The sequence below is a fragment of the Engraulis encrasicolus genome, chromosome 4 (genome assembly GCF_034702125.1).
Source record: "Engraulis encrasicolus isolate BLACKSEA-1 chromosome 4, IST_EnEncr_1.0, whole genome shotgun sequence".
NCBI lineage: Eukaryota > Metazoa > Chordata > Actinopteri > Clupeiformes > Engraulidae > Engraulis > Engraulis encrasicolus.
The window spans coordinates 12,443,223-12,470,874 of NC_085860.1; the positions used below are offsets into that span (position 1 = coordinate 12,443,223).

The 27,652-nt window shown below is 47.0% G+C and overlaps 1 protein-coding gene across 1 annotated transcript in view; it reads right to left on the reverse strand.

The window, feature by feature from the left end:
• The window catches only part of cspg4 (chondroitin sulfate proteoglycan 4), a 64,397-nt gene extending 40,808 nt beyond the window's left edge, over positions 1-23,589 (reverse strand). Inside the window, exon 1 of the mRNA XM_063196710.1 lies at positions 23,423-23,589. Coding sequence (XP_063052780.1) covers positions 23,423-23,498 — 76 coding nt within the window. The 5' untranslated portion in view covers positions 23,499-23,589. The remainder of the gene's footprint in view (positions 1-23,422) is intronic.
• Positions 23,590-27,652: the final 4,063 nt, after the last annotated feature.

A 27,652-nucleotide genomic window follows, 5' to 3' on the forward strand; every position in this document is an offset into this window, starting at 1 on the left:
CTCTCTCTCTCTCTCTCTCTCTCTCATGGTCCCTCTCTCTCTCTCTCTCTCTCTCTCTCTCTCTCTCTCTCTCTCTCTTAGTATATATTTCATCAAGCCATGTTGCTGGCCCCTAATGTTTAGCAGCTGAAGGAACACTGGAGGACTGATGCTGCTCTACTCTGTTCTGCTCTGCTTGACTCACTCTGCTCTCCCATCCCCCCCTCATCCCTCAGCTTCACCCCTCCCTCCCTCTCTCCATCCAGCGCTCCCTCCCTCCCTCCATCTCCCAAATGTCGGTTTTTCCATTTAGGGCCCTGGTGAATGCTTTACCAGCACATTTCTGGTCCAAGTAATAGTGAAGTTTCTTCTCCCCCGGCCCAAAGCCTTCAATCATGGTGTTCAGTTGCCGGGTCGGGTCCCACCTCCTTTTCAGTCCCATACGTACCCCCACCCAATCACCCTCCTCCTTCTCCTTCTCCTCCTCCTCCACCTCCTCCTCCTCTTCCTCCTCCATTGCCTGTCGCCCCTCAAATCTTTGTCCTAGTCAGGGGCCACTCCACCCATTATTCCGCCTTGCTTACGTCGCGCCGCCACCGTTTTCCACCACCATGCTACCGTTTGCGGCCCCACCCTTCTGCTCTGCTCTGCTCTGCTCCACTCTGCTCTGCTTCGTCGGCGTACAGTCAGCCGTTAGGGAGACAGCAGGTCTGCCAAAGCCTCTGTTCTCCCTCCCCTCCCCTCCGCCTCTGCCTCTGCCTTTGCCTCTCGGCGCCCAAAATAAACAGCCCTTTCAAGGAAACCCTGAAATTCAGCAACGGCCTTAAACACCACTCAAATGTTCCACCCCTGATTTACTTATTCATTATTTCTGTAATGTTCCTGTTTTTCTTTTTTTGTTGCCACATGGTTCTCTTTTTTTTCCACCCCAAGATTTATCAACGCTCAGACTGAGGTTGGTCTAAATTGCCACGGAAAAATCTTTTGTCACGGCAAGTAATTGAGAAAATAAAAGCCTCCACAACAGAAATTGATATCAGATAGTATGTCCCCTTTGTTGCTGCGCAACTTAAGCATCAGCCGGCACCATTGCTATACTGTTCGGTGATATGGAAACTACTACAGGAGGCATCCAGCAGATGGCCATTGTAGCTTTCACTTAGATCATTGACATAACTGCACACCATTCAGCAGACAAAGCTAAACAGAGGATTTGGTTACTGTGTGTGTTGAGAAGAGAATGCATCTCAGTGTTGTTTTGTTATGGAGTGCCTAGTGAGCGTTTTCATGCCCCATTCGGTTAATGGTTTAAACATGTGGTTCCCAACAGGGTCTCCTCCTCTAGGGACAAGATGCTTTTTGGGCCTTGCTGGCTGCCATCCGTCATGAGCTGCGACCCCAGGCGGCACCCTGTCACACACATGCACCCATGCCCCTTCAACAGTCCACGTGTGTAGTGTGTGTGTGTGTGTGTGTGTGTGTACAGTATGTGTGTGTGTGTATGTGTGTGTCTGTGTGTGTGTGTGCGTGTGTTTGTGTGCGTATATGTGTGTGTGTGTGTGTGTGTGTGTGTGTGTGTGTGTGTGTGTGTGTGTGTGTGTGTGTGTGTGTGTGTGTGTGTGTGTGTGTGAGTGTGTGAGTGTGTGAGTGTGTGTGTGTGTGTGTGTGTGTGTGTGTGTGCGTGTGCGTGTGCGTGTGGTGTGTATTATTTCATCTCCTTGGTGATACAGCTGTGTCTGCATGCCTCCTGTCTGTAATTGTAATCTGCACTGTGTAGGGACACACATGACTCCAATCCTCACGGGGCTTACTGTGTTTAAAAACCAGAGAAAAAGATTTTTATTTGCCATTCTCTGATAACCATCACAGAGCAATTTAATTCCTGGCCGTCTAAACAGCGTTCGCGGTGTTTAAGCAGATGTAATTACCGCCAATTGCACCTCATTGGCCTCCATTGTTTTCAGTGTTATCTCTTCATTCCATGCATTTAAATTAGGCTAACTGCTATCTACGCACCTGATAGGATCCCCTCCCACTCTCACTGAGGACAAACTGCTCTCAACAGGGGACATAATGGTTGTGCCTTAAACTATACGTCCACACATACCTTTAACATGTGTCACTGTATATACACAGTTGAAAATGCAGTGTTAATTCATCATAGGGAGTTTATGTAATGTCTTCTAGATTTTATTTGGTCCTAGAGTACTCTCTAAATGTTGAATTAACAAGTTCCGGTTCAGTTTATGGATTATACTGTATGTTTCAGTTACAGTTTATGGATTATAGCTTTTGGTAAAAGATTATCATCATTATGGTGATTTGTTTTTTGTAAACATAAATATTGCTTGACTAGGCAGTGCAGGAGCTACAGATGTCTGAGGGGAGACAAATGTCAGTGTTACAGGGGAGAAGGAAGATATCAGTCAGACGCTGCAGTCGTCTTTGATGTTGCCGCGTTATAATTATATCCATGAAAGCGATTGATTTGTCTGAGTGATTGGCTAAGATCAAGAGTGCCCTACCTACAGATGGTTCGCGGAGATACTCACACTGCCGATACGGTTACATTTTTCGTTTCTTTTTCTCTCTTCTCTTTTTGTGTGAATGATGCAAACAGCCCTCTTTATTTAGATTGATGAGCTCATTCTTCCAGTTCATTGTGGCACGGTACGGCATGGTATGGCTCTTTTTCCCCCATTCCGCGCCGGCTGTATCGACGTAAATGTCACTCCAAGAAGGACTATTCCTCCACCACACAGAGCAAACCTAACGTCAATACATGAAGTGAAGTGTGGTCATATACATGAGGGACTCATGGCAATATCGAAAGCAATACTGGAAGAATAGAAAGGGGGGGGGGGGTCTCAATCCAAATGTCTCTCCAGTGATTACAGTCATATGATATTGCGCTCTCTCTCTCTCTCTTTCTACTCTCTCTCTCTCTCTCTCTCTCTCTCTCTCTCTCTCTCTCTCTGGCCCTGTTGCCACTTGGTTTCTTCATGCATCTGGGGCGTCTGGATGATAGTGGGATAGTGTTTAGGGTGGATGGCCTGTACCATGGACGCCGACAAGGGTGGAACAAGGGGGTCAGTTATACCCGACCCAGGCAGAGAGGGGGCCCAAAATTTGGACATCATTACATTCTATGCTTTGGGTGGGAGGGCCCCTCTTAGATGAAATTGTCCTGGGCCCTGTCAAAGCTCTGGCTAGTGCAGTTCAGCATGCTGTGTTTGGACCGCATTACTGCTTTTATATCGGACTCAGAATACAACTTCGCAGCAACAACAGATTTTGCGGTCGAATAGTGTCTCCGACCACATGGCTGTCATTTGTTGGTTTGGATGAAATGTTGATACATAGTCACAGTGGTCAACTCAACATTATCTGTTTGTGATCTCACTGCCAAAGACACATATTGAAGTAAGGCAGAAACAGAGTATTATGAATCTTGCCTATTCTTCTCTCTGGGGCGCATGTGGCCCTCCCTATTGTTTGGGATACATGTGGCCCTGTTGTGGTCAGGGTGCTGCAGAGCCAGATTTGCCAGATGTCGTTAGTCGTATACCTTGTCAGAGACGACCTTGGTCTTTGTGAGCGTCTGTGTGGTAGCTAAAATCCACGTGAGTGACCGAGGCAGACAAAAAGAGTGTGGCTTAACAATGTTGTTGTAGGGTAGCGTGTTAGGATGGGTGAGAAAAACGACTTGCCATTGAGAAACATTAAGTAACAAACATCACTGGCAGAGCAAAGGAAAACATCACAGACACAGAGAGTGTGGCTTAACAATGTTATGGTTGCAGATGAGTGAGAGACAAACCTTCAGTTACAAACACCACTGGCTGAGCAGAGGAAAACATCAAGCCCAACCCTGAAAAAAACAAGCCCAAAAAAAACATGACCTGTGACTTTACAAAATTTAAAGGCCTACTCCAAACAAGAAGCCCAAAGTCGCTTATAATAACTGGAATTGGCAAACCTGAGCAGAGCAGAGGCACATGTAGAGCACAGCATGGGGAATTTCAATAATAATAAAGAATCACATGTCAAGGTGATCTCTATTTACTCTTTTGTTGGTGTCTTTTTTTCCAGTAAGAATGGTTTATGGCTCGAACTATCAGGTGTTTGTGTTGTTCAAAAGCTTTCCGCGAAACCAATTTTTCAAGCAGATGACCTCTGAAGTGATAGATGTGTGCGGCACACCGTGACGTTCGCTTCGCTCATGAAAGCTGTAATTCCATTCATGCTATTTGATGCACACTTTGATAGGGCTAAATGTACTGATCATGGCTTGTTGCTAGGTGGACCACGACTGCCTATCTGCCTGCCTCTGTCTTCATGGTTTATGTATTCGTTTTCTGCATAACAGAAAGCGATAAGTCACACAGACATGCAAATTCACCCCCCCCTGGAGCTATTGATGTTTCTCTCGCTCTCTACCTCTCCATCTTGTTTCAGGCCAATCTATCATACGCTCCACATTCTTCATCACCCAGACTGCTATGCACCCCCCCCCCCCCCCCATACCCGCCCCCACCCCTGAACACAAGCCTCAACCCGCCTGTCCCCCTTCCCTCTCCGCTAGGCCCCACATTGCTGGTGCAGCCAGGCAGGTTGCATGGTATGATTTAACAGACATTACCCGGCACGAATCTGTGGGGACACATAGAAAGCAGGTTGAGTCAGCGTTCAATCACCGCTGCACTACAAAAGAGCAGAGCCGAAGCATCCCCATCCCCATCCCCTCTCCCTCTCCATCCCCATCCCCACACCCCCACCCCACTCCCCTCACCACATCACCACCCCCTGCTCCCCTCCATCCCTCTACCCGCCTCTACCCCTCCATCCCCATCCCCACCCCCCTCTACCCCTCCTCTACCCCTCGATCCCCCCCCCCCTGTCCTCCCCCCCCCTGTCCTCCCCCCCCCCATCCCTCCATCCCTCTACCCACCAAACCCTTAAATCATGGCCTTGCAGGTGCAGTGCTGTGAAATTCTCTACAGCCGCCACCATGTGCAAAAGGCAGTTGGAGAGAGAGAGAGAGCGAGAGGGAGAGGAGGAGAGAGAGAGAGAGAGAGAGAGAGAGAGAGAGAGAGAGAGACAGACAGAGAGAGAGAGAGTAGAAAAAGGAAACTACAGTGAGTGCATCATCTTTCATGCATAACACCAGCGCATGTGAAAAGCCGATCATTTCGCTTTCACCACAAGCTGCTTGACCTTTTCACACCGAGTGTTTTTCCTCTTCTTCAGAGCAAAGGCATCCTCGTCTGGCGAGAGGGAACTGTGAGGCAGGAAGGAGGAGCGGCAACTATTTGGTCCTGTTCTCTCCTCATTAAAGTGAACCATATACACTCCGCGTCCATAAACCAAGGCTGCGTGTGCTGTGTGTGTTAGTGTGTGTGTGTGTGTGTGTGTGTGTCTGTGTTAGTGTGTGTGTGTGTGTGTGTGTGTGTGTGTGTGTGTGTGTGTGTGTGTGTGTGTGTGTGTGTGTGTGTGTGTGTGTGTGTGTGTGTGTGTGTGTGTGTGTGTGTGTGTTAAAGAGGGTAAAGAGGGTAAAACTACCTACAGATGTGCGCAGGGGTGCTTCCTCTGAAAAGTAAGCATTTTCTCTAAACAAAGGGCGGCGAAATGTCAATGACTGTGAGAATATATGTGTGCCATATGTTTTCTGTATGCACATAATGTCCACTAATATCACTCAAGGGAGACAAGTTGCATGCGAAGGAATGAGAGCACGCATATGAAAGTAGCCATTAACCCAAAGAGACGCGGTACTGTATTCTAATTGTCTTTGACTGCGGTTCTCTTAGCGCAAATCAGTTGATGAACACACAGAGAGTACATTATGTGTCTTTGATATCAATCTCACAGCAGTTTATTCAGTCATTTAGAGTGTAACCTAAGAAGGGAGGCCTCCATGCCTTCAAGTGGGTTGTTGACAGTACAGTCGAGAGCTAGGGCTGGCTTCGCTGTTATCTCAGCTGGCCGAGTCAAAAAAAAAACTTGCCCTAAACTTGTCCTTGAGTTGCCATTTATTTGTTGAAGGCAGGCTATAAACGCCGTCTGATGGCCCTATGAAAGTTATGGGGATTATTTTATTTTCCATTTCTACTTTTGCACAAACGTAAAACCCACCACATGGACACGTTTAGATTCACATCACGTGCAGTATATGGTATATACATTTTATATGCATTTTGGACATTCCTCTGGCCCTGTATAGTGCAGTTGGCGTGATGCAAAGTTGTAAAAATGCAGAGAATGGTCAGCTTGGCTATAAAGGACATTCTTTGAATACACATTTCTCACTCAGCAAGGGAGAGAGCTACATATTTATCTCTGCAGAGCACTTCAACAACACAACAAACAACACAAGGAACCAATTTCCAGACTCTCGTAACGATATAAAAAAATGTGTCTGACATTCCAGTGCATTTCAGCATGGTTGTGGCATGTCAATGGATGCTTTGCAAGACTCAGATACCTCCAATTTTGTGATTAGTCTCATCCCAGGGTGCCTTCTTGGCTACTCCTTAGGACGGCACGGGACTAGACTGGGATCTAAAGGCAGCATTTTTGTATTTCTTGACATAGATCAGCCCCTCACACAACCCACTGCTTTTCTACAATATTATTAGTAGTAGCTCACTCCACTGTCTATAGACCTATTCGTTTTTCTCAATGGGGGCTCTACAGCCCCCCGGGGCTGTTGGGGAGTCCTAGGGGGGCGTTGAGAAGGATACAGTGGAGTTAGTTGCCATTGGGGGGAAATTGGTCCATTTTATTTTTTTTACACTGAGGGGGCATTGGCAGGCTTATGATAAGATCAAGGGGGCATTGACAGGCTTAGGGTGAGGTCCAGGGGGCATGTATTCAAAAAAAGGTTGAGAACCACTGGTCTGTACGTAGGCCTATATTAAAGATAGACCAATGGACGTCCCATCTAAATTTAGTGCCAGTCTTGCAGGAAACAAACTAACAAACAAACAAACATACAGCCCCTGAGGACTGTCGGCCCACCATGAAAATGCCCTGTATGCCAAGTTACCAATTCAGACCTGGGATGACATGTTGTCATTGGTGACTTGTTGTGGCCATGTGGACCCACTACTGTATGCCAAAGGGGCTATTAGTATTTGTTTTTTGGCAACGGTGGGCCCCGAACATTTGCGAACATTCCAAGTGGGCCCCAAGTTGGAAAATGTTGGGTATCCCTGGTCTAATGGGACGAACATTGTTTTTTTTGTTTTTTTCTAAACTGGGGAAGCTTTTTTACTTTTAGGCATTTTCCATGTTGGCTCAGTCACTCAATACTATTCATCGTCTGGGATTTGTGAAGTATACAGCACTACAGGACACAGACAAGGCAGAGCCACACAGAGGATCTCAAGCTTGAAAACAACTCCCGAATGAATTGATGGAGAGCTGCAGAGAGTTATGTTAAAGGGAGCGTTCCAAGATCCAAGAGCTTCCAGACGGAATGTGCTTTGAGTTTGTCTTCATCTCCTGTTTGGTGACATGCCTGAATTCACATGTGTTACGGTTAAGAAAGTCTTGGGCAGATTCATACGACATTGTTTTTTGGCACCATGTACTTTTTTCCACTCGAGAAAAAAAAAGAAATGTTCTTTCGCTGTGGTAAGGGAAATTCTACACTGCACACTACACTACACTACACATTGTTGAGAGCACATGGGCTTTGTCTTGGGAATACAGTGCTGCTCAGACAGGGGGGAAAAGACATTCCTTCAAGTTGAACGTCTGGATTATTTATCACATCAGTCAGTCAGTCAGTCAGTCTCCTCGAGGAAGAATTAGTAGTGTGGTTACAGGAACTGGGGCCCAATGTCCTGTCTTCCCTCTGGCTGCCTATCAGGAACTGTATGTTACTGTACTGCACAGCATGAGAAACTCTCTCTTCCACACATGCCTCCATGACACACAGAAAGGGAAAACAACACTCATGAGAATCTGTACATTCAAGGGAGAATGGAATCTATACGTCCCACGGCACATGCTGTGTGAAGCATCTACTATAGGGGGGGTTTGGGTCTGGGCTTGGCAACGCAAGATGCGACCACCACAACATATGAACGAGTGCATTTAGCACAACATCTGCTTCCCAATGAGTTCATAATTAGTGCATATCTTTGTGTGAGGTGGCTTGATTGCGTTCGCTTCGTGCATAATTAGAACCAGAGGTCCGTGTACCGTAACCGTGGAGCTGCTGGAGAGGTAGCCGCTGTTGTAAGAGTGTTTTAGTGTCAGCCCCAGCAGAACTGTAAAACGGGGAAACATAATTTTGTCCCTGCAAACTCAGCAGCACTACAGCACAGAGCAAGAGAGAGAGAGAGAGAGAGAGAGAGAGAGAGGGAGAGAGAGAGAGAGAGCAAGTGAGAGAGAGAGAGAGAGAGAGAGAGAGAGAGAGAGAGAGAGAGAGAGAGCGTCGTGGAGGTATAGTCATGCTTTACTGGCCTGATTTATGTTGGTCCTGAAGAAGAAAAGAATGAATGCCTAGTTTGTACCATATGTGGGCCAAGGCAAAGAACCCACGAACGCAATCCCATTTCTATACTTTGCTCTCCCATATAGAAAATGTAAACGAGGTAGAGTCGCTAGAGTCCCAGGTTGCAAGAGTCCCAGTTGCTACAGTATGAGAATAGCTGCCTAGATATGAACCATGAAACCATCACTTTAGGGATGTTCATCATGGTTCTAAATAATGACCAATGTTAAAGACAAGAAAGCTACCGCACAATGTTCACATTTGCAGAGTTTACTTGCAACGCCGAAACATTGCAAGTAAACTCTGCAAATGTGAACAGTGTGCGGGAGCTTTCTTGTCTTTAACGTTGATGACCCAGGCGTTCCACTCCTACGCACCCGACGTGTGCAAGAATTCTACAAAACCTAATGACAGTTGGCAAGGTTGTGTTGTAAACCAAGGCTGTGTTAGGAGGGCCACTGACAGCTTTGGCAGAGCCCTGGACAAAGTCATCTGAAAGTGTCCCACCATCCATTACATAGGCTACTGTACAGTGTGCGCAGCTGGAGATGAGGTGGTGCTAAAGCATCTGCCCCTTTGCCCTACAGTTCATTTAAAAAAAAATGTTTTTTAGGTTCCACATGTCCCCGACACCCCCACCCCTTCAGCACCTGCTCCCCAAAATGTCTGTGGACACCACTGCTGTACAATGGACTTGGGCCTGGCTTGGGAAATGTGACCCCTTTGTCACCCCACCATTGTCTTCTGGTTGTTACAGTGATAGCAATATTCATTGGAGGATGACGTTGAACAGTGAGAGGTAATGAAGTTCACCGGTAATGCTTTCAGAGGTAAATTAGAGTTCAACAATGTTCAGTCAACAACAACTAATTTCTAATGTCAAATCAGACATCAGCCAACACCCCACCATCGTCTGCTTTGGGAGACAGCAGTGCCTTTCTCGCCTCACCTCGCCTCCCCCATCCCTCCTGCTGCCACTGTTGTGACGAGGCAACCAAAGAGACAATAATTTGGCTGACATTAGGTGTTGTGATAAGCTAATTTATTAAGTGGGGGCTATTTCACAGTGCATTAGTGCACGACATGACCTGTGGCTTCCTCGCTCTTGAAGTCTGAGCTTCCCGTGGTGGTGATGGCGAAGTGGCAGCCATGTGTTTGCCACCAGGGAGGCTGATGGGGTGGGGAAGAAAAGGGTCTGTTGTCCTGGGCCCAGGGAGAGAGGGCCCCGGGACCACAGAACTGGGTCCTCATTGTACTGTATGTATTTGCTGGGGGCGTAGGAGGGGGGCTTTCAGAGGACTTTGTCCAGGGCTCGGCAAAAACTGTCAGCGGCCATGTGTTGGCCACTATAGCGTGTGAACGCTGGAGAGGAAGCTTGGATCCCCCTGGAGAGAAAGAGGAGAAGAGGAGAGAAAAGGGACGGAGAGAAAAGGAGAGAGGAGGAGAAGACGAGAAGAGGGACGGAGAGAAGAGGAGAGGAGAGAAGAGGAGAAGAAGGGAGAAGAGGAAAAGAGGAGAAGAGGGGTGGAGGGAAGAGGAGAAGAAGGACGGAGAGAAGAAGAGAGAAGAGGAGAAGAGGGACGAGAGAAGAGGAGAAGAGGGATGAGAGAAGAGGAGAAGAGGAGAGGAGAGAAGAGGAGAAGAGGTACGGAGAGAAGAGGAGAAGAAGAGAAGTGCAGAAGAGGAGAGAAGAGGAGAAGAGGGGAGAAGAAGAGAAGAGGGACAAGAGAAGAGGAGAGAGGAGGGGAGAAGAAGAGGAGAAGAGGAGAAGAGGGGAGAAGAGGAGAAGAGGGACAAGAGAAGAGGAGAGAGGAGGGGAGAAGAGGGCCGGCCGGCCACTTGGTTGAGGCTTATTTCAAGAGGCATCCATCAGGGGTAATGACAAGCGCAAGGCGGGGTGGGGAGCCAGTGTCGAACCACATGTCCCACACACTACCCACCCCCAACCCAGCCCTCACAATGTGTTTGCTGTGTGTGTGTGTGTGTGTGTGTGTGTGTGTGTGTGTGTGTGTGTGTGTGTGTGTGTGTGTGTGTGTGTGTGTGTGTGTGTGTGTGTGTGTGAGTGCGCGTGTGTGTGTGTGTCTGTGTCTGTGTGTGTGTGTGTGTGTGTGTGTGTGTGTGTCTGTGTGTGTGTGTGTGTGTGTGTGTGTGTGTGTGTGTGTGTGTGTGTCTGTGTGTGTGTGTGTGTGTGTGTGTGTGTGTGTGTGTGTGTGTGTGTGTGTGTGTGTGTGTGTGTGTGTGTGTGTGTGTGTGTGTGTGTGCGTGTGTTCTACAGCAGCAGTAGTAGTGGGTGCAACTGTATCAGCCTCCCCCTAGGCCGCAATCACACTCTGGGGACTAACCAACCACACACACACACACACACGCACACACACACACACACACACACACACACACACACACACACACACACACACACACACACACACACACACACACACACACACACACACACACACACACACACACACACACACACACACACATTTACAGCTTTACAGCCACACACACACACTGCTGTCACAGAGAGGATGAGTGATGTGGAGGATGACATGGTGTTGAACTGTACACACCCACATTACATGCAACCGTATGTGTGGAAGAAATACAGAAGTTAAATTTGGAATGGACATATGCAGGACATAAACGTACAGGACATAGCTTTTTGTTTTGGTTCGTTGACCGTTGAGAATGATCTTGAACATAGGTTAAGGGAGGACTTAAAAATATACATGCATACACACACGCACACACACACACACACACACACACACACACACACACGCACACACGCACACAGTAAAGTAACTATGCAAACTCAGTTCACACACATATGCACAAATGCACATAGACACACAGACACACGACATATAGGAGAGCGCTCTCTCTCACACCCTCTCTCTCTCTCTCTCTCTCTCTCTCTCTCTCTCTCTCTCTCTCTCCCTCTCCCTCTCTCTCACACACACACACACACACACTGCTGGCGACAGCAACTCATCCAAATTGGCCATTTACCGTAAAACGGTTCTGCTCTATTGCTGCTTGTGCTGCTATCTCGCTAATCTCCTTCCATATGCACGTGAGCATTTCATGCCGCTGCACTGCATACCCACTGCTGGCTTGCAGGATGTGTGAAGAAGCCACATCATAAAAAGCCAGGCAGCCAGGCCTTATCCTCCTACATGGCATGGCTAAGTAGAAACATCAGATATGCGTTGGTCCTCAGAGGACACCTAATGCTAGTGCAGATAGCAGGAGACTTCAGAGACGGCCCTCCACTGAGTCTCCAACCAATCCAGGGGTGAATTTCTCAAAACCAAAGTTGCTTACTACATTAGCTACTTTGCTGTTTTCAATGCATTTTCCCATTGGCAACTACCGAAGTTGCTAACAGGCTAACAACTTCTCTTTTGAGAAACTCACCCCAGCCCAGTGCAGGCTCACAGGGGGCGTCTTGTCTTTGGTCTGCACGGCCCGTGCCATAATTGTGCGCCCCAGGGGTGGTCTCCCTCTGCCAATGCCCTTCAGGCCTGAGAACAGGGGAGTCTAAACACCCCCCATTACCCAATGCTCATTTGCAGTGATTAAGTGGAGGCTGCAGTCAATTAAGGCATTTTGGTTTGTACTGGGTAACACTATGAAGGAAGAGAGAGAGAGGGAGAGAGTGTGTGTGAGTGAGAGAGAGAGAGAGAGAGAGAGAGGGGGGGGTGATGGAGAGAGAGCGGTAGTAGGGATGGATGGAGAGAGAATGGTGATGGAGAGAGAATGGTGATGGAGAGAGAGGAATAGATGCAAGGTGAGAGAGAGAGAGAGAGAGAGAGAGAGAGAGAGAGAGAGAGAGAGAGATAGGGGATGGTGGGTGGAGAGAGAGTGATGATGGAGAGAGAGAGGGATGGATACAGAGAAAGGGAGGGATGGATGGCGACAGAAAAAGAGTGAGTGATAGATGGAGAGAGAGAGAGAGAGAGAGAGAGAATGAAAGACAACATGGCTCAGCATGCAGTGTTCCCTTGTAGCAGCCCTGACGCTCACATGTGCGGAATGTGCGTTGTTTTTTCAGTGCACCGCTTTCGGCCAGGCTCTTTCATGCCAAACTTTTGAGGCGGTTTCTTCATTCCTGCTCAGGAAAAGAAAGTTTCTTTTTTTACTTTTTATGAGGCGGAGGGCGAACCCACCTCAGACGGGAGGGGCCGGGCCGGCCCAGGCCAGGGTGTGTGGGGCGAAAGCTGCACCGAAAAAGTAAACAAGCCGGCGCAAAAGTTATTTTTCACACAACTACCGTTTTAAAAAGGGCCTTTTGTCTCTGGCGAAAACCTGTGAGCTTCTGGTTTTTGGCCAACAACTCACTCCATAAAAAAAGAAAGAAAAACTTTGGGGGGAAAAGACGTGTCACGATCAACTGATGCCCCAAGAGGGAAGAAAAAATGAGTAAGAATGTGTAGCAACAAGCATTTATAGCAACATTAGGTCAGACATTAAGTTCTCCTGCTGTGTCTGCTGGACAGAGTATCCAGACAGCTCTGGACTGAGGTTAAGGGCGTTGGTTTGGATTTCCAGCGCATCATATCCTTTTTCACCATAGCAACAGCAAAATGGACACTTTGTAATATAATATTTAACCCAAGAGCTTTCCATAACTGGATGAAACCACCAGCAACCAACACAGCAGTCATCTTGATGAGACACTAAATCCACTGGATAAGGATATTTATGGGAAGAATGTTTATTCACAAAGATATTTGTTTTCAAATCTCCTCTGTAATCCAGAGAGCAAATGAGGCCTAGGAGGGCAGCATACCCAAAAAGAGTCAGCGCGCCTTGACCAATGCCTCATGCCATGCTCCTGTCCAATCATGTAATGTGAAATATGTAAAAAAAATATAATACACGGATAGAAGACCTATAATCTTGAAGCATGACCACAGCACACTACACACTGTAATGTACATTCCACGAATACAGAAGCAGAACATGCTTAGGTCATTAAAGGCCGTTTGGACAAAAAGTAGCTCACCAAGAATGCCTCTGCTCTGAAAAGGGCTGGCTTACTGCCATTTTCCTGAAACACTACATGACATGTGTCAAATAATCCATAGAAATGCATTATGCTGTAGGCATACAGTATATACTGTGCATATTTGACAGTTATGGTGTTATCTGTGCTTTGGCTAAGGCCAACCAACCCCTTTAGTTATCACCTTTTGTGGTGTTCACACTTCACGGTATATTCATCACAACACATTAACACCTGCAAATGAGCACCGACAGACTGACATCACTGTCACTTCAATTAAGACGCGCAATGAATAACAAACAAACAACTCAGACAGACGTCTAAGCCAGGAGCAAGGGCACTGGGACGATGAGTCATATTGTAAGGTTCATTTACCTGGTTGACCTATGACCTACACCTCCCTCCCACCTCGACAATGGAAGGCCCTTGTTGAGGCTTGGCACGCAAGGGTGGACAAGGTCTGTGGTTGTGTGCAGCCCAAAAGTGTTCAGATCAGCGTAGCATACCACACTTGACAAGGCATGACACTGAAGCCAGCTACTGTTAGAGCGTGAGCACTAATCATTCCCAGTTGTTTATGGCGTCTCTAAACTTATGAAGAGGGGGGAGGGGGGCATACCTCTTCTGTCATTTATTTTCCTTTCAATCTTTCCTTTCTATCTTTTCTTTCAATCTTTTCTTTCTTTCTTTCTTTCTTTCTTTCTTTCTTTCTTTCTTTCTTTCTTTCTTTCTTTCTTTCTTTCTTTGTGTTCATCTTTCTCTGTGTTTCACTCGTTCCTGCTTTGTCTCTTTCCACAATAAAATGGCAATAGCCTAAGTGACAAATCCCTTCCTACGCCTCTCTAGAGTGAGTGTGTTCATGAAATCTGGAGAGCAGCTTTCCACAGAGCCAGATGTCAGGTAACGCCTGACCATCTTATTCCAACAATGTGAGATTTGGACTATAGATTATACCTCCACTCACACATGAAGAACATTTGGTTTTCCATTCCCACATTCTCTCGGCACGCTGATGACTATAGCATGAACACAGCACGACATACATACTTGAGGTTCACAGGACATTCAACAAGGCACACAGATATTATTTTTTCCACAGAATAGATTTCTGAAGTCTCTCCCTTGTTTTCCCTCCGTGCTTGTATAAACCTTACATACTGATGTAGTAGGGATTAGAAGATTTACATCAAATCTTCACATCAAATCTTCACATCAAGCCATACGCTGAAAAAGGAGAGTTTACTCAACGATAGAAAGAAGGCACGAATCCAAAGTAATGAGAATAGGTTTTGTGAAATATGCTGACAGCGTAGTGGTATCATGTAGCCGGTGGTCCATGCCTATTAGACACTGCACAGAGCGTGGCGCAGTGTAGGCTAATGACAACACTTGCCGCTTTGTGCTGACAGCCTTTGTCTGCAGATGTTACGCAATCGGAAGTCACCGTACGAGCGAGGCCACACAAGTCAAGATCTGACGACATCACTGGAAGTGAATTCATAACGCGAAGATTAAACTATACAGCAACATTTGGTGGTGTTGCATCAAGGCATTCCATTGTTGGCAATGCAATGTGGCCTTCAATAGATCCATGTCACATTTTAAGACGCCATGGAGACAGACTTTGAGAACATTCTTGGTCTGTTCTGTGTGATTTGGATGGATGGAGGGATGCCACTTGTCATTACATCATGTAATTTGGGACAGTTTGGGGATTTCGAGGAGACACATATTGGTGTGGGTTGCATTCCTCTCCATTTCCTGACTGTGAAAAAACTGCTCTTCAGCATTGCAAATAAAATGCTGTGTGTGGTTCGCAAGTAAGCTATATTTAAGGCAATATGCAACTTTTGGCTGTTTTTATTTTTTTACGAGTCTCTGTCTATGAGCCAGGATTAAATGGTCCCAGCCAAATGTGTTCACTAACCAAGAATTGTGCGTCCATAGGAGCAGTGCTAACTCAACGGAAGCCAGCTTGACTGTGTGTTTTCCTCCATACTAGTAGACCACTGGGGTGGCTTGAAGAATGCCCATCCACCCTATAATGACTCCTTTAAACAATTTACTAATTGTTTATTTGGAAATGTCTTATTTAATAGGGAAATACTTACAAAGACCATCAATTAACTTTGAAAATGTTACAGTTAAAGAATTGAAGAAGGCTGTTATTTATTTTCCTCTATATTTTGCTGTAGGCTACAGGCCTTATATTTAAAGGGTAACTATATGAGACGTTATGGATGCAAAGAGAAACATGAGGAATTATTTATGTACTGTTGCTGTGAGGCTGAAACAGTATACAGCCTGTATACACATCCTCAGCCTATAAAAAGCCACACCCATGTCTATAAATGTTATCTAAGGACAATTGCTGAAATGAATACTCAGAGAAGGATTGCCAAGCATAAATGGGTGAATTGAAGCCGAAACAGCCCTAAATTTAAACAAGCCACGTCATCCTAACATTCAGCGTAGAATGAGGGGGCTTCTGTCACCATCCAAGAATGGAGTCACGTGACCGCTGACCCTGGTGCGAACGTGCGAGTGCAACCAGACGGCCTTGGCTCTCAGCTGTAATGGCTCAACAGTAGACAGTTCTCTCTCTGGATATTTAGGGCCTCTAGAGTCTTAGGGATGACGACATGGCTGCAAACAACTGCATCTGGACGGCCAATCCATGGGAGCCTAACGTTTTCTCCCGCCATTCACAAGTTCCTGGGACCCTCTCTGACTCACAAAGCTTGCTTTGCTCTCTCTCACTGCCTGTCTGTCTGCCTCTCTCTCTCCTTCTTTCCCTCTCTCTCTCTCTCTTTCTGACTCTCCAACTGTATCTCTCTGTTTATCCACGGGCTATATCGGTCCAGTGCAATTCGTTGAAAGTTTGTAAGCAGCAGCAGTCAGTGGCACAACCCCTCTCTCTCAGGTCATCTGATCCTTCTGCCAGGGGTGTTGGCGCTGAAAAAAAAAGCGCTGCCGGGCGGTCACAAATTACTTATAGCGCTCTGGGTCTGACAGGGCCTGATGGCCTAAGCGTTGGCCCTGACAGGCGGACGGACGGGCCTTTCACACTCTGGAAGTACTCTCTCAAATTCCTCTGCCCACTTACAACGCCGCGCTGCCAAGTCATGTCTCAGTGGAGGAATATCCATATTTCATCCAAAGGGTTGAGAACAAAGAATATTTGTTTTAAAGTTTCTGAAAATAAGTTTGAGCACTGAGTTTTCTTTCCTGTTTTTGAAAGGGTGAAATGTTCTGAACAGACATGGAGAAAAGCAAAGACAGGCATAGAAATTATTGCAGCCTGCGTGTTCCTTTCATAGACTAAAACGTTCTGCCTTTTTATGGAGGAGAGACGGAGAGAGAGTGAGAGAGATAGAGAGACAGAGAGACAGAGTGGGAGACGGAGAGAAAAAGCAGCACCATGACATGACACGCCACCGCCTAAATGACTGTCCTGAGATCCTCGGAGCTACAGAGCGTGTTTATTTTGCCGAGAAGAGAAATGGAGGTGGTCTACGGTGTCTGAGGCCCCCGCGAGCAATAGGAGCCGGCCCTCTGTCACTGGGTGTCTCTGATGTCTTCTTCCTCTCCCTCCCGGGCAGTCTCATGACTCTGTGTGACTCACCGCCCATCCCCTGGCTCCTCACCCCTGTCGGGTGGCAGCAGCAGCAGCAGCAGCAGCAGGCAGCGTTTGCCTCTCGAGTCGGGCACCCCTGAATCAGCCTCCATTAGTCACCAAACCATGTGAACCGCCACAAAAACCACCTCGGCCTCTCTCACTCTCTCTCTCTCTCTCTGTCTCTCTCTCTCTCTCTCTTCCCTTTTCCTTGCCTTAAGCGTTGGTTTCCAAGGCAACAAAAACACAGAAATCGCCTTATCATTATGTACAGATGGCAAATACCAAATGAGTCATCCAAACATTTTTGACTTTAAACATGGATTTGAGTTCTTTTAGAATTATTTTTTTTAAGGCGCTGGCTGAATAGCTTCCTTTGTGATTGCAATCTCTACTTCCTATGAAGGAAGATTAAGAAAGTTGCTTAAGTTAAAACGCTAACTAATGGTTGCCATAATAATCGTTAAAGATACAGTCTAAATGCTTTCCCTCTCTTACCACCTCTTGCCTATATAAGGAAACCTTGGGAAACAGAGTCAACAAAGAAAGACATGAAGTATGGAGCACACATTGATAGAACATTTTAATGTGCTACATGCCAGTAGTGTAGTACCCAAAACAACCTTATTACAAGTGGAACCAACTTCAACTTACATCTTCATTATCATCAACCTCCTTCGTCAGTAGAGACGAAAATACTAGGAAAAGACTATTCAACTATCCCGCAAAGTGCTCTCCATGATCTAACGCCACAGATTGCTCCGCCATGCATATAAAAGGCCACTGGGAAAAAAAGGCGACAGACATCTGTTCGCGCATAGTCTCTCCCATTTACAGATATTTTGTTCTGCCTTGGTTGTGTATGTGCGGAGAGCCCTGAGTAACTTAACTGAACTTTCCATCAGTAGCGCGCAGCGCTCCTCTGCAACATTCACATGAAAAATAAATGTGCCAGGGAGAGGGAAAGGGCCTGTTCTCTGATGGCGTTTCCATTTTTGGAACAAAGCAGGATGGAACTTTTCAAGAAAACAAACACGGTGTGAGACACAGCGGAGGGACTGCCAAGTCACAGCTCTTTCATTAAATATGCACTAATGGCACCCTCTGAACGCAGCACACAGTGTCACGCTGTGACAAGCCAGTCGTGATGGCAGACAACACACAACGCCTGTGTGTGTGTACTTGTGTGTGTGTGTGTGTGTGTGCGCGCTTGCATGCGTTTGTGCTTGTGTGTGATGGCGAATGGTAGCTCTTTCACATGTACTTGTCATACAAGTATGACAGACACACACAGACCACCTCCACTGGTGGCACCTCTGACACTGCTGTACCATGTGACTGTAAGTGACAGGCGAGAACGTCTGTCTGCACGAGTCATTTAGGGGTTCAGTTCAGATGGGTGTGTTGATTTAACGTCAGGAGCCCGGTGAAAATAAAAACGTAAGCCGCATTCCATAAGCCTTGCCCCCTGACCTCACCCCCTCAATACAGTGACACATTGTCTTAGCGATGTTGACACCTCACCTCACGTGTGTGTGTGTGTGTGTGTGTGTGTGTGTGTGTGTGTGTGTGTGTGTGGGGGGGGGTTGTTGTGTGTGTGCCCTTTCAGACTCTAATGGCTGGATGTTGGCTGGCATTTGCAGTGACCTGATCCAAGGTAACGCTGAAAAATGAGGGGAGCACAGCACACTGGCCAACCTGGTGGGTTTAGATCACTGCAGCTTTATGCCCAGGCATCTTCTCAGCTGCCCAACACCACCCATCCACTCACCCATCCACTTCATCCGCCCATCCACCCACCCCTCCATCCACCCATCCGCCCATCCGCCCACCCATCCTCCCATCCCACCATCCCAGCTGCATCATGATGGATCTTTATGATGGTGTGTTTGCCTCTGGCCTCTGCTTGACAGCGCATTAATAAATCAGAAGACGAGTGAAGACGAGGCGGCTGAAGACAGCACAGCGGCTCAAAGTGGACGTACGGGCGGCCAAGGATGTATGAGAGGAGGAGACTTCTGTACATCATTAAAACACTCTCCATGCCTTCATTTCTCTCTCTTTCTTTTTTTCCACTGTTTGTCCTTCTGTCTCTCTTGCCTTTTCTGTTTGTCTGTCTTTGTCTTTCTCTTTTTTTTAATTTCGCCTATTCTCCACCTTTTTCCCCTTCTGTTTCTATGCTTTTAAAACACATGATTAGCATATATTTCAAGACAAAAAAATGGTTTCCAAGGGAGTTCCTACATGAGTCTGAGAAGTAGGACTGTGACATGTCTCCAGTCTCCAGTGCAGCCTCCATCCAGCAGAGGGCCCGCCCAGCGACAGCCCAGCCGCTCAGAGTCAGACCGAGATACTTCCCAATTACATAAAAGCCAAAAGACCAAAAGAGGGAAAAAATGTGTGATATGTGGTGATATAATTAAAGACTTGCGCGCCCGAGTACATGAGATGAACGCAGGTTTGGATAAACACAGTCATCCGCTGACAGTCTGTATAGGCTACTCGTGCCATTACCAAAGCAATCTGCAAATGCCACTCCCCTGTTCGTTTACAGTATGTTACACATATACGAACATGTATATGCATGTACTTACAAGTGCACCGACATGTACATACACATGCACGAAGCCATCAAATCAAAGGGATGAGAGCTCAGCTCAGTCCACACGTTCCCTGCACAGGATTCTTGGACAACGCTGTTAAAAACGTGGAGTCTGGCCTAATCTCTCCCATTTCCAAAAGCTAATATTGTCTTTGTTAATCTCCCTTGCTAGAAGGCTAGACTATAACACTGTTTGCTCTGCTGCTAACTTCTGAGGCCCTCCCTCACTCTACTAACTCCTTGTACAGCATCACAAAGCACTCAGACAGCAGGGCCAGATGAAATTGCTATTTATTTATTTGAGAGTGTTGCCAGGGTAACATAATGGACTGGAAAGAGATGTGTTCTTGTGTCTGAACATGTAAATCCACATACGATGGAAATGAGGGCACAAACACAGCAACAAACAACATTTCTTTTTTTCTCTTTCTCAGAAAATGCAATTTTTGCAAGGAGTTGCTTGTGAATATTGATGATCATATGCGTGCTTTGTGCTCTGAGCGCACCATTGAAGCTTGCATATCACCCGTTTTCTCCCAATCCCCCAAGTATTCGTTGTAATCTCCTTAATATGTGCAGTAGGAATATAGTTAGTTTCCATTCAAGCGAGTCCACTATCAATAAAAGGATTAAATTAACCATACTGTTGGAACTTAACAACAAGGACGTTTCTCCCTTATTTGTTCTGAGGATTTACAGATACAGCCCTGTATTCTCTCTCTCTCTCTCTCTCTCTCTCTCTCTCTCTCTCTCTCTCTCTCTCTCTCTCTCTCTCCCTCTCTCTCTCTCTCTCTTTCTCTCTCTCTCCCTCTCTCTCTCTCTCTCTCTCTCTCTCAGTCTCTCTCTCTGTCTGTCTCTCTCTCTCTCTTTCTCTGTCTCTCATTGTCTTGTTGGCACACACGCTCCGCTAAGCCGACGGCGCGGGCCAACACCCTACGCCTCCTGTCTGTCTGGTGTGCCTCCTGACCCAGGCCTGGATGAGGCGGGTGGAGGATGAGGCTGCCCACTGCGCTGCCCTCACAAGGTGGCGAACGGCTGGGCACAGATGGAGTTCTCACTGCCCATGGCCATCCAAGAGAGCAATGTAAACATGGCACTAATTTTAAGCCCCGCTCCGTTTTATAAACATTCCTGGCCTGGTCGGGTGACCAACCACTGCCGGCTCCAACTGACCTGCTGTGGCTGTCTGAGGCTAGTGGGGAGGGTTATTTGGTGGGGTTCAGGGGTTGTAGGGGCAGGGGGTAGCTTTTTTAGGGGGGATATGAGGTGTGGGGGCGAAGGATAGCTTTTTTAGGGGGGTATGAGGGGAATGGGGGCAAGAGGTAGAGAGGAGGTGTGTGGTAGCTGGTAATGGCGGTGGGGGATAGGTATGGGGGCAGGGCACCCCTCACAGACACAATGAGACACCGACACATGTGGTTCCCATCAGCAGCTCAGTAACAGGTCAATAGGTTAGCAGGCACTGCACATGGGTGGCAGCTAGGCTAGCCTAACCACCACGGTTAATAGCTGTCTGAATATCGATTCACTTCCCCCTGCAGAACTTCCCCCTTTGTAACAGATCACACTTAAGCAGACAGAGACATAGAGACATACGCAATCGCAGAGAATAAGCAACGGCATCTTTCTTTCTTTTTTTTTTTTTTTACAAATGCATTAGCGGAGTGCTGCTTGCTTGCTCTCATGACAACTGACAGGATGCAGTTCGTGGGAAGTTAAGAGCGGAGGAATGGTCAAATATGGACATATTGAAAAAGCTGCGTTGCACATTAACATTCGCGTCGGACAAAAAAACCTGGCCCAGCCCGGCCCTCTTGCCGCACACAGTAAATCACACAGCTTTGATCCCGTGCCACAGAGAAGATCTGAGCCGCCCGTTTTTTGCCCAGAAGATCTTCTCCCCAAACGTGCTAACAGCTAGAAATTCTCCACAGAGCCCATTCCCGAAGATCAGAGGCTTGCAAAAGAAAAGAAGTCGATAAATAAAAGCAAAGAGAGAAAGAAAAAAAAGAAGCTACACAAGTTAACAGGAAACATGCCTAAACATCTGCACAAAGCCCCGGCCCCATGGCTGCCAAAGTGCCATGTGTACAGTCTTGTGAGGGATCCAGCCATCGCTGAAAGGCAGCTCTTCATTCCCCCACGTCTTATTTAGGGCAAAGCTGTTTGGCCAGCGCCAACTTCCCTCCCAGGCACACCAGATGCCAGGGTACCCCCCCCACTCCCCAACCCCCACAAACCCCCCGATGCATCCCCATCAATGCCACCGACCTCCACCTCCAACACCACCACCTCCTCCACCAGTGAGAGGCGAGCCCCTAACTCTTGGAAGGAAATGCATTTAACAAGTGAGGTGCCGCCGCTGCATCTGAAATCTCGGACAGCACTGTAGGCTCATTGTCTGCATGCAACCGGCAAGCCTCCACCCCTCCGCCCATCACCCCTTCCCCTTCTCCTTCCCTCTTTCCTCCACCCACCTCCCACCTTCCCCTGAAGACTTGATGCCTTGTGTGAGGCTCTAGCAGAACTCTAGCAGAGCTGGCTTTCTCCCTCTGCCTCACTCTCTCCTTCTCTCTCTTTCTCTCTCTCCCACCCTCCTTCTCTCCTTTACTTTCCTCTTTCTCTCTTCGCATGCATCCTTCCTCTCGTCCTGTCTGAATGAGTCTTTCACAGCCTGCACACACACACACACACACACACACAAACACTCACACATGCACTCACGCGCACAAAAAAAAAGAAGCAGGGACCTTAGTTCACCTTCCCCGCACCTAACTGCCACACGACTTGGGAAGTTGCGGCCCACCCACACACGTCTCTGTAAACGCTGGGCTGTGGTGTACGCAGGAGCAGCCGCCTCAGCAGCAGCCTCAGCAGCATGGTGGTGGTAGTGATGGTGGTGGTGGTGGTTGTAGTGATGGTGGTGGTGGTGGTTGTAGTGATGGTGGTGGTGGTGGTGGTAGTAGTGTGCTGACATAATGCTCTGTCTCCTGCTCAGCAGCCGCACAGTGAAGGCTATAGTGCCTGTGGCAAACTCTAGTCTAAACCCCCTCACAACATCTCACCAATGCAAGAGCTGCTGCACACACAAGAAAAGAAAAGAAAAGAAAAGAAAAGAAAAGAAAAGAAAAGAAAAGAAAAGAAAAGAAAAGAAAAGAAAAGAGAGAAAAACTCTCTAACTCCCTCCCCTGCTCTCCTGAACTAACCCAGTTCCATGACAGTGTTTTTTAGGCTGTTGGTATAGGAAAAGTTGGGAGACCGAGAAATTTGTGAGAGAAGTGAGAAATGAAAAAAAAAAGAAAGAGAGAGACAATCTTGAAGTTCATTCAAATTGAGTGAGTGGGGCGCTGGAAGAAATCCCAAATGGACACATAAGACCCCCAGTGTCTGCACACACACACAGCCACAGCCACAGGCACAGACACAGACACAGACACAGACACAGACACAGACACAGACACACACACACACACACACACACACACACACACACACACACACACACACACACACACACACACACACACACACACACACACACACACACACACACACACACACACACACACACACACACACACACACACCATCTGGCTGCCCCAACTGACTGACAGACAGACAGACAGCCCGGCTATATACTGTGTATATATACTATAAATAGATGGAAGTTTCTTTTTTCAAGAGAGTTTTAGAGAGTTGTCTTACCTCCATGGCCGGGGGCTGGCAGACCCAGACAGAGCAGGGCCCAGAAGGCACACGCTACCAGGGGCAGGACGCTCATGTTACCGGTGGTGCAGCCCGAGTCGCACTCGCTCCATTCAAAGCAAAACTGCCTTCCAGTTTGGGACCTGAGCAGCCCTTGCTACTCATTCTCATGGAAGGGGCTGGGCAGAGGCAGAGGGGAGGCCCCTGAGTGACGCCCTGTTAGTCCCCCCCCCCAGCACACCGTCGAGTCGAGAAGGGACAGCCTCCACCTCCAGAAACATGACGCCCCTACTGCCTGCCTGCCTGGAAAAAAGTTATGCATAGCTCTGCCCTTCTTTCCCTCCCTCCCTCCCTCCTTCTCTCTTTTCCTCTCTCTTGCTCTCTTCCTCCATCTCTCTCTCTCTCTGTTGCATGCGCTTTCCCCTCTCTTGCGTGTGTGCACTCTCTTTCTCTCTCTCTCTCTCTCTCTCTCTCTCTCTCTCTCTCTTACACTCCCTCATTCTCACTGTCTTCGCATTCAACTCAAATTACACACTTTAAAAAGTAATCCATAGCTCTGCCATTCTCTGCCCCTTCTTCGTCCTTTCATTCACTCTAATTACACACTCTGATTGGGATGAAGGGAGCTTTTTGTTTTCCACCATCCTAATTGATGCAGCTTCTTTTCTCCACTTCAAATAAAGAATGTTCCTCACAGAGGGCCGTCTATAGCATGCTCGTAAAAAAAAAGAGCTGGAAGTAGCATCATGTGTACTTACATTATTTGCTCGGGCTATTTCTGACATGTGCCTGAGAGAGAGAGAGAGAGGGAGGGAGAGAGAGAGAGAGAGAGAGAGAGAGAGAGAGAGAGAGAGAGAGAGAGAGAGAGAGAGAGAAGAGAGAGATCTATAAGGGCCCGCCCGATTCTGCAATGAGATGTTCTGAAAGTAAAGTAGGAGGAATCTCAACTGTCAGGGTTAACCACAGCATGGTCTGAGTACTGAGAGTAGCTATATACTGAGGCCGGCTCTACACTATATGGAAAAACATAAACAGTACAGGCAGCCAGGCAGATCTGAGGCTGCTCTACTGGTGAGGAGAAACGGGATCGGTCCTACTGTATTTAAAGACACAGATGACAGTTTTCCCCAAAAGACAAACAAAACTGTGTGGGTGGGATTTCTAGAAATTGAAATATGGGGCTGTATAACTCAACTCAGCGATGTGTAGTGTACTGCATGTCTAGCGTAAATCTCCACTCTGCTGGTAAGCAAAAGGGGACAGCTGACTTTGCTTATACTCTTACTTCTCCTGTGAATGGCTTCTTTGATGGCATGTCAAACGCCTGGAACGATGGGCTGTAGCACTGCAGTATGACGTCCCTCTTGGTGGTGGCATCAGTGTGACCATCACTGAAGAACGTTAAGACCGAAACGTCTGATGGGCGATAAAGCACACAACGAGGAGTGCTGTCCTGTTCTCTTTCATTTCTAGACAGGTCATCAGCTGGGAAAATTAGGCCTTTCGTCCTACCGCACTTTTCTCTGTGGATTACTGACCAGAAGGCCTATTGGAAGAAATTAAAACATGGGGCCACGTCAATTTTTGCTCAGAATTCAATATGGCCGCCATTTTCCAAAATGACTTGTTTTCATGCATTATTACATTGTACTATAAGGTGATATTCATGAACGATTAATTACTTTCAGCACTATTCTGTCCTATTTCCTTACATACATGTTTACAAAGGTTGACTAAACTAAAACAAATGAAAATTAAGTTGGCCACCTTGCAATATCCAAAGGAAAGTGCTGAAAATAATTATTGAAATGCACATAGAGAGTCTATGGCTGGTAAAATTAGGCCTATTGTCCTGTCAGGGTTTTCACAGTGGTTTACAGACCAGAAAGCCTATTGAAAAAGATTCACCAGCTGGTTGCCATCTCAAATGTGCCCCAAAATTCAAAATGTTTTTCAGAATGGCAGACTTTCATACATTTTTCTCAATACTGTTAGGCCATCATTATCAATAAAGACAACCTATTTTCAGTTAAAGTCTGTCCTATCTCCTATCTACAGACGTGAGCACAAAGGTTGGCAACAGAATGATGTAAATCTTGCCCCTTTGAAATATCCTAAGGATTGTTGTCAGAAAATGATTGAATTACACATACACAGTTGACTGCTGAAAAAAGACTATTGACCTGCCAAACTTTTCACATTACATTACTGACCTAAAGTTTTTCAGGCCTACATTTTTTTTACATGAAGCAAGGGTGAGTGTGCGTGCGTGTGTGCGTATCCCCCACTCATTTTCAACCTGCTCTACAGTGTCTTTCCCCCACACACTATTCTGACCCCCAACCCCGTCACTCATCCCCCTATGCTACTCTGCCCCCCCACCCCTCACTCACCCCCACTATTCTGCCCCCACGCTCACCCCCCCCCCCCCCCCCCCCCCCCCCCCCCCCCCCCCCCGACTCATTCTGCCCCCACAAAATACTCGGCCCACCCCCCATCCAATGTGAAAAGGTTTGGCCAGGTAAACCCCCCCCCCCCCCCCGACTCCAACCTACTCCTCCCCCCCCCCACACACACATTATTCTGCCCCCCTGAACCCCCCACACTATTCCCCCCCACCACCTCACTCATCCCCCCACACACTATTCTGCCCCCCACCCCCTAATTCAACCAACTCATTTCCCCCACCCCCACTCTGCCCCCCTACCCCCGCTCACCACCTCATTCATCCCCCTGGTCCTCCACATCATTCGGTCCCCCCTACCCCCAACTTACCCCCCCCTTAACACACACACACACGGTCTACTGTGTCTATGTCAGTGTATGTAAAGAAGCACACTGACCACACACACTTGATAAAAGCACACTCAGGCACACACACACACACACACACATACAAACGCACGCACACGCACACACACGCACACACAAACGCACACACACACACACACACACACTCACACACACACACACACACACACACACACACACACACACACACACACACACACACACACACACACACACACACACACACACACACACAGAGAGAGAGAAAGTTTGGCATGACAATATGCCTTTTTTCAGCAGTCCACTGTGTTTGTGAAATTTGACAACATTCCTTTGGATATTTAAAAGTGTTAAGATATATATATTCATGCCTTTTTCTAGACAACCTTTATACTCACGTCTGTAAGGACATAGGACAATTTAACTGAAAAATAGGTCATTTTTATTGATAATTCAGGCCTTACAGTATTGACAAAAATGTGTGAAAGTCTGCCATTCTGAAAAACAGAGAACATTTTGAATTTTGGGGCACATTTGAGATGGCAACCAGCTGGTGAATCTTTGTCTATAGGCCTTCTGGTCTGTAAACCACTGTGAACAGGGCTGTAGTGGTCAAATTAGAGGTGGGTACACTATGATTTTTTTGATCAGACAGACCGCGACGCGACGCGTGTATCATCTGTGTATCTACAGGTATGAAAATGGGTATGAGGCCAGGCATGATAGTAGGCCTATAAAGTATCGGTATCAACGCATCAAAAATGGTCATTTGTTTAAAAGCCACTAGAACTTTTTGGCATGCACATTCATTTGTCTACTATAAATGACAATTAAAATCTCTTCAGTTAGGCCTATCACATAATTTGTGTGATCATATGATGCAGAGTGTGCCTTTGCTACAATCCTAGATAGTAGGCCTAGGCCTAACACCTATATTGGAGTAGCTCAACAGCATAACAATGCAGCTCAATTTCATAGGCCTATTCCACTTTCTGCATTAGGTTTTTAAAAATAGATTCACCATCATGTACTGTAGGCCCATCTCAGCCATTCCCCACAAAGATGAATGGCATTAGGCTATAACATTGGAAACTAAATATAAAAAACACAGCATTTGTGGTTTTCAACTGAATTGATAATGAAGTGCTATTAGGCTACATTTTAGGCTTATATTTTTATAAGACACCTCACAATTTACCCCTCCACCATCATCCATTAGGCCTACTTAGCTAGGCTAGGGCCTACTTGTAGTGGCATGGTGCTCAAAGATTAGCAATAGGCACTGCAGCCATTAGAGAGGAACTGGAGTTTTACCTAACATTCATAAGATAACCCATACAGCGTTATCAATAACTGCAAAGGAAATAGACAGAAGAAGAAGCTGATGAAGAAGAAGCTTATAATTTCTTTACTCAGGAATGAGTCCTTCTAGCTCTGAGA